This window comes from Macaca thibetana, chromosome 12 (genome assembly GCF_024542745.1).
Source record: "Macaca thibetana thibetana isolate TM-01 chromosome 12, ASM2454274v1, whole genome shotgun sequence".
NCBI classification, from domain to species: Eukaryota; Metazoa; Chordata; class Mammalia; order Primates; family Cercopithecidae; genus Macaca; species Macaca thibetana.
In genome coordinates, this window is record NC_065589.1 from 115372602 (window position 1) to 115391671 (window position 19070).

Below are 19070 nucleotides of genomic sequence, written 5' to 3' on the forward strand. Positions count from 1 at the left end.
GCCGGTCCCCTCACAGATGTGAAGAGTTGTATGGCTTGGATGAAATAATGCAACCACTCAGGAGAGTGAAAAGGGCCCTGCAAGACCTTTGTCTGCCCGCTGGGCATGGCAGTGTCCTGTACAGCCATGGGCATGGTCCAGTGCAGAGTGCTGGGCCAGGCAGCAGGGCATGCAGTCTGGCGCTGGGTGGCTGGACACTCTCGTCCTCCCTAAGCTTCAAGTTCCCTGTTCCTTACAATTTAAGGTTTAATGAAAATTCATGTGAGCTCCTTGGAAGATCAAGTCCTCTGTTCCAAGAACCAGCTGTGCAGGTGTGTTCCCTAAACCTAGACTGCTCCTGCAAGCTTAGGGTTCTTCCGTGAAATCCAACACTGCCCTCTCCTTCTTCATGTTTGCTGCTGCCTTTTGGGAATGGGGCATTATCCTTGAGCAGGAAAGGAGGAAGGTGAAATGAGTAAACTGGCAGAAAATGTAAAGAATGGGTGAGCAGGAAATAGAGCTCAGACTTTTCCCAGAAACATCTCCCTAAACAGAGGGAGGCCAGAAGTGTGTAATCTGGTAATTCATGTCTGGGTTGCTGCCTTCTACATCCTCTGCTGCCTTTTACTCCCAGAGGAAAGAGAGAAGAGATGGATGCAAATCTTAGAAGGTCACAGAAGGAAAACAGTTGAGAAATGTGTATTTACAGGATGAGTTAGCACCAGCTGTCTGCTCGTTGGTCCTCTAGAACTATCTTTTCCCTGTGTAAGTCATAATAACACCTGACAGTCTCAAGGACTAATTCAGAGCCTTTACCTTTTCATCTCCATGTGGTGCTCTCTCAGCTTTCAGGTTTTCAATTTCTTGCTGTAGCCGTGTCATCTCCTCCTTTAAAAGCGACATGAACGTTTAAAAAATTCAGACAGGCCAGTAATTAGATGCAATTATTCAACTATTTGGTCCACAAGTCTTATTTTCACATTTCATGAGTTTATTCTGTGACGAAAAGCTAATGGGGTAGCTGCCCCCATCTCCAATTATCAGCCTGGGAAAGTTCTTTTCAGGAGGCTACAGGCAGCTCTTCCTCCATCAAAAGAGGCCTTTCTTTCTGAAGGGCTGGTGAGTATGTAGTAATCACTGAGCATTGAAATGAACAAGTGAGCTAGAGCCTAGTTCCAATTAGTCTTGTCTGTTTCCTGTCTCCAGCAGGCCTCAACCTTATTCACCTGTCCATCTTCCAGCCTGGTGCTCTGCCTCATCAAGTACCTCTTCCACTTGCCGTCCCCCCTGGCCCTTAAGTAAGATCTAGCTTTTAATGGCTCCTGTGCTGAAGTGTCTTTTCCTCCCCGGAGCTCACACAGAACTTGCCGGGCCTCATTTCCTATCTCACACTAGAGTCAGCTGAGCACGCATCACCCCCACGACCAGACTACAGATTTCCAGATGGTGGCAGCCAGGACTTATACATAGGACATAGACATCCCAGGTTTTCAGGACAGCCCTGGTTTTGTATGATGTTACTCTTTTCACAAAGGCCATCTGTCAACAAAATACATTTTTTCAAAAACTTCATACAGCTTTTCTTTCAAATACCAAAGTTAGGTGGCATTGTTTGTTTTGGGGTTTGGCACAAAGTTACTTATTTGACTTACTTCTGGTGTCATTGTAGGGTAGCAACCATGGTGCTCTATTTGGCTTGTACAACTGACAACTGCTGGATGAATCTGGTTTTTTTTTTTTTTTTTTTTTTTTTTTTATGAATCTGCTTTTTAAACTGCACTGGATAGGATATCACAACAGGACAATGGAGGTAAACCAAGAGATTCGGTAAGAGTCCTGGTTTATTTGCTGACACCAAACAACACTTACTCGACAATGTGCTTTAAATTCCTGTTCTTGACTTTTCAGATTTTCATTCATGGCTACAAGTGCTCTCAGGTTCTGTAGGATACTGAAGAGAAAAGACAAGAAAATGACATATGGCAGGCCATTATGATTTTATGAATCACAGCTAAAAGCAGGTCCGCAGCTAAAAAAGGACTCTTTTCAATTTCCTTTCTCAGCTCTAAGAGTGTCTCACGGATTCTGCACAAATGATAACGACTTCCATTTAACTGACATTATTTTTCATTTATAAACCCAAGACCATCATGCCGGATCCAAGAAAACATTACAGATTCCAGAATTAAAATGCCAACTATAGAAACATCAATGAGTTTCAACAGCACCAGATATATTTAATGATACCAATTATTCAACTGTATTCAGGGCACATACAGTACTGAAAACTATTTTTAAAATCCATTCTGAAGAGGATAACAAGTTACTTAAGGTCATTAAAAGCACAAATTTGACAATAAAAATATCAAATATCTGACACTGCTTTGCTCCATTTCATGAAACAAAGGTTTATAATTATAGAGTCAAATTACCTGTGGGGACTTTTTGGTAAAAATGTTCATCAAACAAGAACTGCTCATTCTGTGCCTGAAACTTTTTGATTTCAGTCTCATTCAAATAACCAGCTCCTGGGAGACCTTATACCACCCAAACAGTCTGAAGCTAAAAAGGTCAAATGTTAAGTGCTTTCTCTCCTCTAATGCTCTAATGACAATTCATTCTACATGGAAGAACAAACAACTACAGCAGCTGCGTCTTGACAGAAAAGACTGCACCTTTTCTACCAAGGAGGCATGAGCTGTTTAAAAACTTGTAACGACAGTGAACTCTAGGGAAGAGAATTGGGTGGCTGGGGACAGGAGTGTGATTTTTCACCACATGCCCTTTTTTGTACTAGGAAGGTATGACTATTTTGAAAAACAGAAAAACAAAAAACTATGCTGCTTCTGCACACAAGGGGTATTGGGAGAAAGGTGACTAACACAGGGCAGCCCAAGCACATCTCAGCATGACACAGTCACCACTTTCTGGATGAACAGTAAAATGATCTGACCTGCAGCGGCCAGACCAATAGCCTTTGGCTGCTTTGTTCTGTGTTTAAACAAATCCAGCCAACAAGTATCAGCAAAGTCACTTTCATCAAAGCAAAAATAAGTGCATGCTGAAACCTCTTACCTTGGATCAGCTTTGGATTCTATCTTCTCGAGGGCTGCTTGCTCTTTGTCCAGTTTCTCACTGTAAGTCTTAAGCTGCAAGAGAGAATGGAGACGTGGTTGCTGGAGCCTTGGTAGTATAGGTGAACAACTTCACCTTCTTTTTGTGAGGCAGATAATGACATTTTTTAAACAAGAAACTTAAACTCGGATTTTAATGCATAAAGTAGGTAATTACATCATACAACAGAATACTAAGCCAATATTTTTTAAAAAATGAAGTAGCTCTTTTACAATGATCTCTAGTATCTACTGTTTGGTGAAGAAAATACCGACTGTTTCTCCAAACCTACACCCTTTGTACTTTTTGAATTTTGTACCATGTGAATGTGTTACTTATTCAAAAATTTAAAAAAAAAGAAGTTTAAAAAAAGTTCCAAGATTTCTAGTTGAAAATAGTAGACTAAGCACAACTTGCAGCCACTCCTTCTTTTTTATTTTATTTATTTATTTATTTTTGAGACGGAGTCTCGCTGTCACCCAGGCTGCAGTGCGGTGGTGCGATATCGGCTCACTGCAAGCTCCGCCTCCTGGGTTCACGCCATTCTCCTGCCTCAGCCTCCTGAGTAGCTGGGATTACAGGCGCCCGCCACCACACCCGGCTCATTCTTTGTATTTTTAGTAGAGATGGGGTTTCACCATGTTAGCCAGGATGGTCTTGATCTCCTGACCTCGTGATCCACCTGCCTCAGCCTCCCAAAGTGCTGGGATTACAGGCATGAGCCACAGCGCCCGGCCGCAGCCACCCCTTCTTGCCCTAAGACTCCCAACCATCCAGACTATTACATTAGAACACAAGAGTTTAACCTCACAGGTCAAAAAAGATGGTTAACAGACAGGAATGGCCTGAGGAGGAAGCTATGTGGAGTTAGCAGATGTAGGAAGGACTGGCGTGCAGTGTTGGGGATCTGCATTAGGAACAGCCACATAGGCTAGGCAATGAAACCTGACTATCTTAAACCCAAGAGCTGGTGCTTAACTCTCAGAGGCAGGGCGGGGTCCTGCATAGTTGGTGATACCCAGCAAAAATGGGGAGTTCCCTGACCCAGAACATCAGTCACTACCCGCTGACCCCAGCCAACAGTAGGTAGATCCCTTCCAGAATAAACACAGGAAGTGGGCTGCATAAAATGGATGGATCTGCAGAGGTGGTAATCCGAAATTTTAAAATTAAAGATGAGCATATAACCAAGGATCATCAAACAGCTGCAGAGAGACATAACCTTAAAAAAGATGTATCAATTCAACAAGCCAATTCGGATCTTAAGTAATAGTTATAGAGCACGCAAAACCAGATACAATTAATGTACTTAGACATAAAAGAATACTGCATGAAAACAATCACACACAGGAAATTAGAACTGTGATGGCTGAAATTACAGAGCGGAGGGGACAGCCAGTCTCCTGGCCTTCCTGAAGCAGTCATGAAGCCTCCCCCACGGGTGTCAGGCACCACTGCTGTCTGCGACCTTCCATGCCCTGCTCTGCTGTCCCCAGACTCACTGGAGAGACACAAGTCCTCCCTGCTTTTCAGTGCCACCAGGTTATCCTGGAAGCGCAGGTTTTGCTAAAGAGGTAAAATCTGGGAAGCCTGGAGTGAAAGGGTTCAGAGCGTTCATTCTGCTCACTACTCACCTTGATAGGTAAGGAGAACCAGGCCCAGAGGCGAAAGACATTACTTACAGGCTGACCAAATCAAGCTTCTTCAGAAGTTGCTCAGTACTAGGTTTTATATAGCTTTCCCATTTTTCCAGATGGGAATTAGTCTGATTGTCCTATTAGACAGTAAACTACCAAAGAGCGCTCTGATGCCAGGCTGCCTGTATTTGAATCTTGACCCCCGCTGCATGGCCTTTGGCAAGTTATTTAGCCTCTCTGCCTTAGCTTTCCCATCTGCAAAAAAGAATGATGACTGCAGGAATGATAGGCCCAGAGCAATGCTGGCTGCTGTTTTCATTTGAGGACAGTCTTATTACTGACTTAAATCACACCCTCCACCTTTCTATAACATGAAAAGGGCTCAACAAATACTTGATTTAGTGTTTAGTATAAAAAGCCCCTTTGTAAGTCACTGATAGTTGATATCCTAAGGCATATAAATGTCTTAGAAAATTGATATCAAGATATTTTCCCTTTAATCTCTTCCAGATTGTTATACAAAGACAGATCCAAGAACTAGCAAACTTCATGCCAGGGGCTCTGCAGCATTAAAAGTAGTATCACAGAGGGTTCCCAACCCGCAGAGCTTGCCATCGAATCCATAAGGAACGCAGTCACAGAGCAGTGTAAAGGAAGCTGATCTGTCCAAAGGCAAGGCAGGCGTCTTTATGAACAATGAGAAAAAAATTATTCTAATTGCCATTCATGTGCCTGCTCTTTTGAAACATTTTGACAATAACTGAAGAGGTTAGTCCAGACCAGAATTGAAAAGCTTTGTCAGGTTGACATCAAGGTGGAAAATTAAGTGCTACATATTGCTACAGAAATAAGAATTTTAAATTGGTAAATGTCATGTGAATTGTAGAAAAGTAGGGAGACTGGGTTGGTTTCAGAGACCTCTTTGAAGATCCTAGCTTCCAAATCGTCCAGGAAGTACTAGGTAGGGACCTTGCAGCGAGGTCCTTCCATAGCACAGCTATAGTCCAAGCACCAAACTCAGAAGGAAGAGAGCTTTTCAAGTCTGGATGAGGATAGTTCTCTGTGGAAACCAAGCGACAGAAATATCTACACACTGCTCATGATAGAGGTGGCCCCAGAGGTGTCTGTTCAGCAATCAGAAGTGGGAAGTGAGCAGCGACAATGCTGATGTGAAGTAGCAGCACACTTGCAACCTAGACTACAGACTGAATCGCAGGGTTCAAACGCACTCCCAGTCCTCCTTCTCCTCCTGCAGCCCCTGCTCCATTCTGCCTAGGAGATTACTGGAAATTCTGAACAACAATTATATCACTCTGAGGTTCTCTCATCTCTCAAAAGACATCTCACTCTCAAGGAATTCAGGATCTTACAGCTGCTGTTTGAGAGGCAAGGGCTATTTACTGTGAGTGACATTCTGAGTTCCCGCCTGTGCCCCACCCAGCCTATCAGGCTCGCCTTCCTAGGAAGCCTTTACTGACCCTCACAGCCCACAGAGACCTCTCCCACCAGGACCGCTAAGGGTCTAGAATGTGGCAGTGTGAGCAAACTGATGGCATGGGTCACACACTACCACGTAACTGTCCCATGTCTCAAACTGACTGCCGTCTCTGAGAACAGGATTGTGTCTCCCATACACAGAATGATGAAACACGGCATTCCATTAGTGGTGCAGGTCAAAAACGATTCTTGACAAGGGCCCACGGAAGAAGGAAAATCTATCTGCTCACCTCTGTCAGCGTTTTCTTGGCTTCATTATATCTGGCTTGTAGGCTGGTGTGATTTGCTCGCAGCTGTAAATGAAAGATAAAAGACATATGCTCTCATTTGATCCTCATGACAACACAGATGTCAATTTCACAGATGAGAAAATGAAAGCTCAGAAAGATTTAAACTGAGCAAATGTGAAAATTTTAGAAGGGTTGCCAACAACAAATCAAGAAAAAAGCCTCATATTTAATTACCACCAAGTACACGTCAGCCAATGTACTACGAATTTTGCATAAATTATATCACTGAATCTTTACATTTAGTGAAAAAAGGCATTTTTCTTACTTTACAGACGAGGAAATAAATACTCATAGGGGTTAAGTTATTTGACTAAAGTCCCATAGCTGATAACTGATGAGGCCCAGATCCAAATTCAAGTCCCTCTGACTTTTCAGTGGGGCTACAATCAATGCAGTTTACCAACTTGCCTGTTAGCAGAATACAAACAGCATTTCAGCACTTGAGATTCTAGCATAAGACTGGTTGGCAAATGATGACACATAAAAGATAGGATTCAGGACTTCAACACTAAGAGAATGAAAATAAATTACTTTACCGTTCCAACTTACATAACTGTGAACTCACATCTTGAAAAAGTCGATTCCCTTTCTCTTGCTAAAACAATATATCCTAGTGTCTATCAACTTTCAGAAATTTGAAAACATTCCTTTAAATGCTCAAAAGGATTGTGTATTTTCACTTTTAAGAAGGATAAGAGGTACCATATGACCCAGCCATCTCATTACTGGGTATATACCCAAAGGATTATAAATCATGCTGCTATAAAGACACATGCACACGTATGTTCATTGCGGCACTATTCACAATAGCAAAGACTTGGAATCAATCCAAATGTCCATCAGTGACAGACTGGATTAAGAAAATGTGGCACATATACACCATGGAATACTATGCAGCCATAAAAAAGGATGAGTTTGTGTCCTTTGTAGGGACACGGATGCAGCTGGAAACCATCATTCTCAGCAAACTATCGCAAGAACAGAAAACCAAACACCGCATGTTCTCACTTATAGGTGGGAACTGAACAATGAGATCACTTGGACTCGGGAAGGGGAACGTCACACACCAGGGCCTATTATGGGGGGGGGAGGGGGAAGGGGGAGGGATTGCATTGGGAGTTATACCTGATGTAAAGGACGAGTTGATGGATGCAGCACACCAACATAGCACAAGTATACATATGTAACAAACCTGCACGTTATGCACATGTACCCTAGAACTTAAAATATAATAATAATAATAATAATAATAATAAAAAAGAAAAAAAAAAGAAGGATAAGAGGCAGAAAACCACCTTCAAACTAGTTACTAACTGGGTTCAAGTTAACAATGAGAAATTTTAACCTATATCTCAATGCTTATTTCAAAGTAACATGCCCCATCCTTGGGCCTGTAAGCAGCTTATTAAGAATTATGTCACCATCAGAAATCATTACTCCCATCTAGTTACTAGTCTTCATGACTGATATATGGTTATAATTCCAATAAGGCCTATCAAGAAGCCAACTCAAGCCGAGAGCAAAGTGATAAAGGAGAGAGAAGCAGGTGGGTTCTGGTGCCTCCCTTTTCAAAGACAGCCATCTGTGCAACAACAACTTTTATTAACCTGTTTGTGTAACTGGTAGATAAGGGTACTTTGGGAAAAAGTTTAGTTGTCTCTTGAAATCCCAGCGTTTTAACTGTTGATGCTTTCTATGGTCTAAATGTCAGTGTCTGCCCCAAATTTGCATCTTAGAACCTAATACCCAATATGACTGTTTCAAGAGGTGGGATCTTTGGGAAGTGATTAAGTCATGAGGGCTCCAGCCTTGTGAATGAGAAGAGTGCCCTTACAAAAGAGGCTCAGCCTGGGCAACAGAGTCAGACTCTGCTGACTCAACAAAAAAAATAAAAGAAATTAGTCAGGCATGGTGGTGTTCCTGTGGTCCCGACTATGTGGGAGATTGAGGCAGAAGGATTGCTTCATCCCAGGAGGTTGAGGCTGCAGTGAGTTATGATCATGCCACTGGACTCTAGCTTGGATGATGGAGTGAGACCCTGTCTCAAAAAAATGAAAATATAAGAGGCTTGAGTGGGCTCCCTTGCCTCCTTCCACCATGTGAGGAAGCAGCAACAAGGGATCATCTATGGACATCAGACATCAGATCTGTTGGTGCCTCGATCTTGGACTTCCCAACCTTCACAACTATAAGCAACAAATTTCTGTGGTTTATAAATTATCATGTCTAAGGTATTTTGATAGAGCAGCCCAAATGGACTAAGACAAGGCTCTAGGAAAGGTCCCCGGGATCTTCTCACCTGCTTCACCCACCTTCTTGTGTAGCCTCTCACCCCTGCACCCACCTACTCATCTGACAGTTACCCAATGCTCTGCTCAAATGAGGTGTATGGGAGAAAGAAAAGAACATGACATTGTAACTGTGAGATCAAAATATGAGAAGAGATGGGGCAGAGATAGGCCCAAGGAAAGAGTCAGCTCCCTCACCAGGGGGTTCAGGAAACCTTCACTGACAAAGACTTACCTTAGATGGATCATGGCAGGGAAGTAAGAGCTTTCTAAGAAGAAAAGGCTCATCTCTTTTCTTTAATTAATTTAACTAACAAGAGCTCTCTTTAATTCTTCATCTGACCATCCTTTCTTACATAGGAAGTGTCCCAGTAGCTTAGCTTGGTTTTTATCTTGCTGAAGTCCTCCAGGATTCTCTTACCTCTATTTTCTTCTTCATCACTAATCCCTACACTTACCCTAAAAATTCAGCTGCTGGTTACCACCACCTCTCTGGATTTCTCTTTCTTTCATCACTCTCAGGTTTCTTCTTAGCTACCTACCAGCTTCACTCCATTTTAATTCCTTTGTAGCATATTCCCTTATTGGACCATGATACAGTTTGGCTGAGTCCCCACCCAAATCTCATCTTGAATTGTAGTTCCCATAATCCCCACATGTCACGGGACGGATAAGGTGGAGATAACTGGATGATGGGGACGGTTTACCCCATGGTGTTCTCGTGACAGTGAGTTCTCATGAGAACTGATGGTTTTGTAAGCATCTGGCATTTCCCCTGCTTGTACTTCTCCTTCAAGCCATCATGTGAAGAAGGACATGTTTATTTCCCCTTCCGCCATGATCGTAAGTCTCCTGAGGTCTCCCCACCCATGCAGAACTGTGAGTCAATTAAACCTCTTTCCTTTATAAATTACCCAGTCTCAGGTATGTCTTTATTAGCAAGGTGAGAATAGACTAATATTTCCTTATTTGTAAAGTGAGGATAATAACAGTACCTCCCCTTCATAAGGATGTTGTGTGAACTGAGTTAATTTTGCAAAGCGCTTAGTAATTAGTAAGCAATAACAAAGCACTTATTAGGCATTACTGTTACTGACAGAGAGATGTCTGTGATAGAATACATGAAATAAAAACTCAATTTTGTAACCATACAACTCACTCTCAAGGTGAGGGCATACATGTTTGTAAAAGCCTAAAAAAGGATGCATCTCAGATGCTTTCTGCCTGTATGACTTTGTAAAAGAGGTTGTGGGGTTTAGAGTTTGGAATCCCTCACATACCACAGGTAGAAGTATAAATTGATAAAATAATTGATGAATAACTTGATAGTTTCTAGCAAAATAAAAAATGCATTTTTTGACAACTTAGGGGACAAGTTAAATAATGTTATATATATACTATGTCACACTATCCAGTCAGTAAAAAGAATGAGGTAGATTCATATGCTTACATTTTGGTTCTACCACTAACAAGCTATGTGACTACAGACAGCCTGCTTAATTTCTCTGTGTCTCAGTATCCTTATTTGTAAAGTGAGGAAAAAACAGTACCTCCCCTTCATAAGGATGCTGTGAGAACTGAGTGAGTTAATTTTGTAAAGCACATAATAATTACTAAGCAATAACAAAGCACTTATTAGCAATTACTATTACTGACAGAGAGATGTCTGTGATAGAATAAGTGAAATAAAATCCCCCATTCTGTAACCATACAACTCACTCTCCCCAGGTGAAGGGGCATACATGTTTGCAAAGGCAACACAGCAGACACAAATAGTAGCTTGCTGTATTTATTCTTATCTTTATATACTTCTATACTATTTAATTTATATTGAGCTTATCCCTGTAATTTAAAAAAAGCACTTGAAACATTTGAAAACTGACAGAAACAAAAGGAAAATGTGTTTAGTATATCTGCACACACACAAAAACATGGAACACAAACTGAGCAAGTCTCTTCCCTTCCTACCTCATTTTCCTCATCCAGTTGGGATAGCTACATGGCCAGGGATTATTGCATGTGCTGGTCGTCATCTTTAATTACATTAAACGTAGCAATAATGATTGTTGTCTTTTAATGACAGCCTGCTATATGTTAAGCAGTATGCATGGAAAGTAACAGGCTCTGGGTAAAAGTGTTTTGAATCAACTGCAAAACAGACTCAAGAGTCAGGGAGGATTGCCCTGTCAGCTGGACCAAGAATGTGCCAAGACTGCCCTTTGTGTTGAGGCTTAGCATTGCTTCTCCCCAGGTTTAGACAGAAGGTAGAAGCAAATATGCATTCCTGCTGGGATACTCTGGCTCCTGGAGTTCACAGTAACCTGACAACTATCTTCTCTCAGAGATATACTATAATAAGGAAGCCTCATCCTTGACTCCTTCTGATTCTGTGATGAGTTCTTTTTGAACTATTCTTATCACTAGCAGGGGTCAGGAGTAGAAATGATATACTGAGTTGAGAACTCATTAAGATGTCTAAACAAATAACTGAACAGAAACCAAATCGTAGGCTCTCTTTTCATCCTTCTTTGATCCAGAGCATCTAGCAAAACCAACCTATTGTTTGTTCAGCTATGGGAGAACAAATTCTAACAGAACAGATTCAAACAAAGAAATGATTGAGCAGGACCATTTGATAAGTTCATACCTTTTAAATATGTGGGACTTGAAAGAATAAAAACAAGCTCAAAATGCAACTTGTACCCAGTTTTTTTTTTTTTTTTGAGATGGAGTTTTGCTCTTGTTGTCCAGGCTGGAGTGCAACGGCATGATCTCAGCTCACCACAACCTTCACCTCTCGGTTTCAAGCGATTCTCCTGCCTCAGCCTTCTGAGTAGCTGGGATTATAAGCAGGCCCACCATGCCGAGCTAATTTTGTATTTTAGTAGAGACAGGTATTCTCCATGTTGGTTAGGCTGGTCTTGAACTCCCGACCTCAGGTGAACTTCCCTTCCTCAGCCTTCCAAAGTGCTGGGATTACAAGTGTGAGCCACCGCGCCCGGCTCATATTCATTCTCTTAATCTTCTACTACGTATATTCTTCTAATCTAATCTATTGCTAATGCAACTGAAGTACATAACTTTTTATTGTCCAATGACTGTTCCTGAGTCAAACTTCCCAGCTTCCTCTTAGGTCTACTTTTCAGGGCAAATATATGAAGGTCTTTCCAAAACAGTCTCATATCACCAGGTATTACAGCACACCATCTCCTACAGTTCTTTTAAAAATGATCAAGTTTCCTCCATTTCCCTGCCATCAATAGTAGCAGTCCATGTCTGGACTACTGCATCAGCCTCCTATCTGTTCTCCCTGAATTCCTTCTCACCCAAGTCCAGTTAATTCATGCTCCTGCAGCAAACAGAATGGTCTTTACAATATGCAATTCTGATCATGCCACTCCCCTATTTAAACCCTTCGATGGCTTCCGTTGTCCTTAACATGGCCTGGATGGTCCTCTTGATCAGACACTGCCAACCAACTGTCTCATTCATGACTCTCTGGCCACAAAACAGACTGGCCAAGACCCTTCCTCCTCTGGTCGTTGTTCATGTTGTTCTATACGTCGATATAAGCCCATACAGACTTCCTGCCTGGAAATGCCCGCTCATCTTTCCAGTCTCAGAACTCTGTGACCTGAGGCTAGGTCAGGTCTCCCTATCAGTCACTCTCCCAGCTTCCTAGATTTCTCCTTCAAGCACTTAACACACCTGTAATTAAATGACGATGAGTGTGATGACTTCTCATTAGACCTTAAGATCCTTGACAGCAAGGATCATAACTTGGTCTTCATTCATCCCAATAGCTTAGTTCAGTGCCTAGCACATAGTAGTGCTCGGGAAATATTTGTGAACTAATGCTATTTATTCTTGCCCTGTGATCTTTTCCTATGATAGAAGTTAGCAAATTTTTTCTGCAAAGGGCTGGTAGTAAATATTTTAGGTTTTGTAGGTCTTATGGTCTTCTGCAACTACTCAACTCTGCCACCGTAGCCTGAAAGCAGCCACAGAAAATATGAAAACAAATGGATGTGCATATGTTGTAATAAAGCTTTATTTACAAAAACAGGTGGCAACTGGATTGGCCCAAGCACCACAGTATGCCAACCCCCATTCTGGAATCTCCTTTAAGCAATCTACTATGAAGATCTTGAATAAACTTATGAAAAGAAAACACTGACCTCTTCAAGATGTTTGGTCTTTTGTACAATCTGCTTGTTCAAGGAAATGACTTTCCGACGATGTAGCTGGGAGGTTCCTAATTTTTCTGGACTTTCTTCAGTTGATAGCTCAGACTGCTGTGGAAAAAAAGGGATGGCAAATCCAAAGGATTTAATTAGTTCACCTTGGTTCACGTAATCAAGCTCTGTTGAATGTGGGCAAAGCACTGTTGGGCAGCCAGTCACACAAAGCCAGGGCATTTACAGGGGCCTGTTCAAAATCTGGCGTAGAGAAGAGATTCTGACACAATGACCAAAATCCCTATCAACAGAACCTGCATTCTGGGCCAAGGGAACAGCATGTGTAAAAAAGTACAGGGACGTAACTGTGGTTATATCAATATCATACAGGCAATAGGTATTATCAAAAAGTCTTAAATAGGGGAATAACACGGCCAAGGTAATATCTTCACAGGACCATTCTGGAGTTATTAAGAATAATGAATTGATTCACTGTGAGTGAAGCATTATAAGCATATGGTTAAAAAGTCTAGTCATTCAGCAGCACTTATAATGAAGAGTCTCCCAACACATTTTCCATCAGTTGGCCCACCCCAATTTAATCATTTCCTATTTCTGATGTTCTGGAGTTGACAGGGGATTGACTGGAAAGGGATTAAAGGTGCTGACAGAGGTCATGTAGGAAAAGTTCTGCAACTATATAAGGGAGGAGGCGGGTGGAGAAGGATCCTCAGGACCAGGAGTGAGTGGAGAGAGATCTCTAAACAAGATGATGAGGTGAATGTGACAACATTTTCCAGGAGGGCAAATGGCCATTCCTCAAAAACCACACAAAGAAGCAAGCAGCTTAGTATAGATACTGAATAGAAACACCTGCCTCAAGACTCCTGCGAGCAGCCCTAGGAAAAAGAAATTAAAAGGTAGACCTTTTTGCGAAAAGTGCAATTATAATACTTCTTGGGTGATTATAGATAGTTTTATTAAACAGTCAAGCACCAACGATAAAACATCTCCTTTCTTATAGTAAGCACCCCAATTCCAAGCTAATCATTGATTACATATTAGCATCAGAGCAATGATATCACAAGTCATATAACATCTGGAAGATTTCACTGTATAATCATGAGAATGAGAGTGAAAAGGCAAATAACATCTTAGTATTATTATGAAAAGGTATTTGGCCTCTGAGACCTTCTGACAGGGTTTTGAGGGAGCAACAAAACTATCTGGATATTCAACTTTCCCTGCATGTTTTAACAGTGATTCTAGGCTTGAAAGTTTGAGATATTTACCCACAGGAAAAAGAAATGGGAAAGTGAAAAGGAGGAGAAATTGGATGGCCATAACCATTTATTCTGGTTAAGGATTTCTCTGAATAATTCAGCAGTATTATTAATGGAAGATGAGCTCTTCTGCTACTTAACAACTTTGGAGTTACAAAACAACCAGCAGGATATAGCTGCATAAAATGGTAAGAAACATCATTTTCTATCTCATGGGCTGGTAGGCCATTAAGGAAACAGAAAAACTGAGCATTTAGTATTACAACACATTTAGCCTTGAAACCTGGGACTATGTAAAATGTCAATATTATTTTAGCTTTCAGGATTTCTGGGAATTGGAATTAACTTTTTAAAATTAATTTTGGACACAACAAGATATTCACAACTTGTAGTACAGACAAGGACAAACTATTTCTGAAAATCATTTGAGAGTATTAAAAAAGCGTGGCAGAAGAGACCACCCCTACTCTAAATCACTTACCAGAAACAGAATTACAATAAACTGTATCTCCTCTACTTTGACTGGATGACCTGAACTATGCTATTAATTTGGCCACTTTTGTATGTTATGTATTTAATAGCTTTTTATATAGCTAATTTTAGCTTTGAGTTTTAATATCCAGGTTAGATTCCTTGACTGTAACTTCCAAAGTGTTATAAGCATATTCTCAGAGCATTGTGCTTTACTAGCCAAATTACATAAGCCTTCTGTTCGTGCTTTTCTGATATCGGAAACAGAACTAATTTCCCATACAGTATGTCTCTAGGTGTGATGTCAGGATTATGCTTGAGTATCCTGACCTCCTCCAGATGCCTGTCAGGCTTCGAGACAGACTTGGGCAGGCAGGCTCCAGTGGACTCACGTAGCACTCACCTTCCAGACTTCCTCCGGTGTGAGGGGGCTGAGTAAACTCATTCAATTCTGTTCTGCAGCTTTGACATGGATTGGGTAATGCCTGACTCTTAGCAAGCTTTCTTGCTCATAAACTGCTTTTATGGCCAAAGTCCTAAGAAAATAAAAATTGCATTCCCCCACCCAGCTTCCATGCTCTCGTATTCGTGTATGGGGCACACATACAGCTTTGTTTTAAAACTATGACCTTCAAACTTCACTCACAAGAGTTCTTCTTGCAGGAAAACCAGCAGCTATCTTGATATGTGGAAAGATTATTTCCAAGATAGCTATTATCTAAGTCTCAATTTTGAGCTATATGCTCTCTCAAAACCCTGTCAGAAGGTCTCAGAGGCTAAATACCTTTTCATAATAATGCTAAGATGTTATTTGCCTTTTCACTCTCATTCTCATGATTATACAGTGAAATCTTCCAGATGTTATATGACATGTGATATCATTGCTCTGATGCTAATATGTAATGTGCTCATTATTATTTGTAAGTGAATACATAAGCTATTGGATATGAATACATCAATTATTATAAATGAATATATAAGCTACTGTAAATGAATTAAAATACATAAGCTATTGAGTCCTTAGTTGTTTTTAAGAGTCTTTAACTGGGTCCTGAAAGTATTATAAAATGTTGAGAGCTGCTACCTTAATCTAAGGAGCCTGGTTCACTTGGAATCCAACCATGGACTGGGACAGTCAATGGAGTGGGCTCACCAAGTGGCCAGCCATCATTTATACAACACTGAGAGGGAAAAGTTCTTTCTGATTCTACTCTTTTACTAGACCCGTGATTCAGACAAGCATACAAACAGAGAGAAAATGCTGGTAATGCACAGAAAAAAATCTTGAAGTCTCTACATGTACCTCTATCATGTTATAATAGTACATGTTCCAAGGAAACATGGGCTTTCAAAAATGCTCTCCCTTATTGGTAGGTAATAATTCTTAGTGCTGTGTGGAGTCCTGTAAATGTGCATTTACTGGTGCACAGTACATATAAACTTGTAAGTTCCTGTGTTTGCCTTTGAGTCTAGAGACAGTGCTATGGGAAGCTGCTTAATGTTTAATGGGAAGTTATTTTTAGTCAGATAAAACAGTTATTATTGAGCTGGAATAAGAGTTCCTGACCTAGTAAATAGAAAGCTGACTGCTCTGTTTTTCAAACACACTTTTTATCAAGCAATCTAAATTTTTTGTTTCTCAAAGCCAAGAGAACTCAGACTGATGAAGACAGGAAAAGGTCCACAAACCAGCAGGTCTCATCTAATGGTTCATTCACTGAGAGACACGATGAGGAAGAAAACTAGATGACCAAGGTGGATTTTGAATGATGAGACAAAGTCAGATAGAAGAAGAGGAAAACAGGCTTTATACTAAGTCCTTGACAGAAAAAATTTAAATCCTAGAGCATCTTAACAGATTTCTGCTTCCAAAATGCAACATCTGTCAAAGAACATCAACCATCTACAAATATTCCATTTGTGTTTACATTGCAGTGAGGGCTAAAGTGCCAATCTAATTTGTTCAACATGTTCAGATTAAGAACGTGCTTTCAAAGCCACATGGTGGATTAAGATGACTTCTAGTGTAAATTCAGTGTTTTCTAATAACTGACAGATATTCACAACTTCTGTTTTTAGAGGAAACAGATTTAAATGTCACTGAATAATATTAGTCTAGTTCAAAATGGTAAATTCCCAAGAGAAGCAAAAAATGATTACTTTAGCTAAAACTATATACTTTTATAATTGAAAGAGACCCAAAAGGTTATTTACACATCAACCTTCTAATACAGGGTTCTCTCCTATATCATCTCCCTACCCCACCAAAAGATGGTCACTAAGCTGACAACAATAAAGTATTCCTATCTTACAAGGTACCAGGAGTTCTCTACACTAAATAGATGGAATTCAGTTTTTGGCACCCTGACTGACCAATTAAAGACAAGTAGGCTGGGTGCAATGGCTCACACCTGTAATCCCAGCACCTCTGGAGGCCAAGGTGAGTGGATCACTTGGGTCAGGAGTTCAAGACCAGCCTAGCCAACATGGGGAAACCCCATCTCTACTAAAAATACATGCCGGGCATAGTGGCATGCACCTGTAATCCCAGCTACTTGGGAGGCTGAGACATGAGAATTGCTTGAACCCAGGAAGGGGAGGTTGCAGTGAGCCGAGGTCACACCACTACACTCCAGCCTGGGCGGCAAAGTGAGACTCTGTCTCAAATAAATAAATAAAGACAAGTAAACAGACTATGTGAAATATTTATTTTAAAATGTTTTTAAATCTAAGAACTAGCAAGAATGTTAAATTTCAGAAGGCCAAAAAGTAACTGAAAGTGGGAATCCAGGAATGTATGTGTACCTACTGAAGTTGGCTTTTTTTCCTAAGGGTATGTGCCCAAACCTGATGATCACAAGCTTTGATTTTTACAATTCAGTAACAACTTTTTACCACATAAATCTTGATACAGCTATAAGAGGGAAAAAATCCACAATGAGATTCTGTAACAACAGATTGGATCTCCTGCAGTTCTGTAATCCTAATTCACACAATACTTTGGTCCAAAAATCCCACAAGTAAAGACAAGGTATAAAATGGACTTGGGCTGACGTATCCCCAGGTGGTTGGCAGAAGCAAAAGCAGATCTTCCCTGAAAGAACAGAGCTTCAATCCTAGGCCTCAAATAGTTCCTACAGATAAATTTCCACGGAATATGGGGCTCACAGTCAAATATCAAAAGCACACAAGAAGTCAAACTACCATAAACAAATGCCAGCAAAAACAGACAGCACAACTGTATCTGTAAAGACTTATTCAAATACCCCCTTCCAATGCACACACAACATATACATAAAAGCATGGCCATTCCCCACTAAAGCTACAGATTAAATCTAATCACTCTTTCAGGTAACAGTTCAACTAAGTATCCACAGCTCTTCCACCTGTCCTTTCTATAACAAGATGCTGACACCTCTCACCACATTGGCTGTTATCCTAGTTTGTAAGTGAACTTCTGAAGCACTCCTGATGACGTGTGACCACTGCAGATAGGAGGGGATCATCCACTTTCCTTGATCTACATTCAGCTTCCAAAAATGAAACTCAATACATGAAGGCTCTTTTCAATATTTTTAAAACCCACTAATGAAATTCCATGAATTTCAAAAACCCATAGTTATGTAACCTTGCTGAGTCTAAGGTTTTGCTTTGGGTCCCACGGTGAGTAATGCAGTGTGCCTGCTCAGAATGCACTTAACATTTAGGAGGTGTGAACAAAAATCCAAAACCTCCCCTTTAATCCCCGTACACTACTGTCAGGTCAGATGGCATCCTCACCAAATTGTGAATTGGTACAACTCACTTTTCTGAAATTCAACAGTTTACATTTTTCTTAAGTGATGTTCCAGTTATCTTTGCAAGTGATGCTCAAATCTGGCAAGGCTAAAGCCCAAGTCCTTATGCAAATTAATAAGGACTCTGAAATGTACAAGTTGTGCTGTGTGGCTTGAGACCATTTTACCTGGTTGACAATTCATTAGTTGATACCATTCTCTTTGCAGTTAGGTATTGTATACTAACTATGCAACAGTCACTCCGAATTCAGGAAATCTTAGAGCTGTTCGTAAACACAAACATATTTAGCATTGTTCTCTCCAGATTTACAGGGTTCCTTACTCTCTTAACTCTGATTAAAATTTTACATCTCTCTCCCCACCTTCCTTGGCTTATTTCAGCTAATCTTTACTCAGATCTTACCGTGTGGGGGCACGGTGCTATGCTCTGGGGAAGGGGGAAAAGACAAAGACCGTACCTCTGGCCCTTCATAATCTAGCCAGACAAAACTGGCTAATTCATAAGTAAAGGTGTTGCATCCTCTGCATTCTCCTCA

At 40.8% G+C, this 19070-nt stretch overlaps 1 protein-coding gene across 3 annotated transcripts in view; it reads right to left on the reverse strand.

The window, feature by feature from the left end:
- The window catches only part of CCDC93 (coiled-coil domain containing 93), a 94379-nt gene that overhangs the window by 25122 nt on the left and 50187 nt on the right, over positions 1–19070 (reverse strand). For 2 of the 3 annotated variants that reach the window (XM_050751713.1, XM_050751715.1), the window contains exons 12-16: positions 12984–13100; positions 6458–6520; positions 3055–3128; positions 1849–1930; positions 796–867 (exon numbers count right to left, since the gene is read on the reverse strand). In XM_050751713.1, coding sequence (XP_050607670.1) covers positions 796–867; positions 1849–1930; positions 3055–3128; positions 6458–6520; positions 12984–13100 — 408 coding nt within the window. The remainder of the gene's footprint in view (positions 1–795; positions 868–1848; positions 1931–3054; positions 3129–6457; positions 6521–12983; positions 13101–19070) is intronic. The other variant, XM_050751714.1, reaches the window with a different exon arrangement.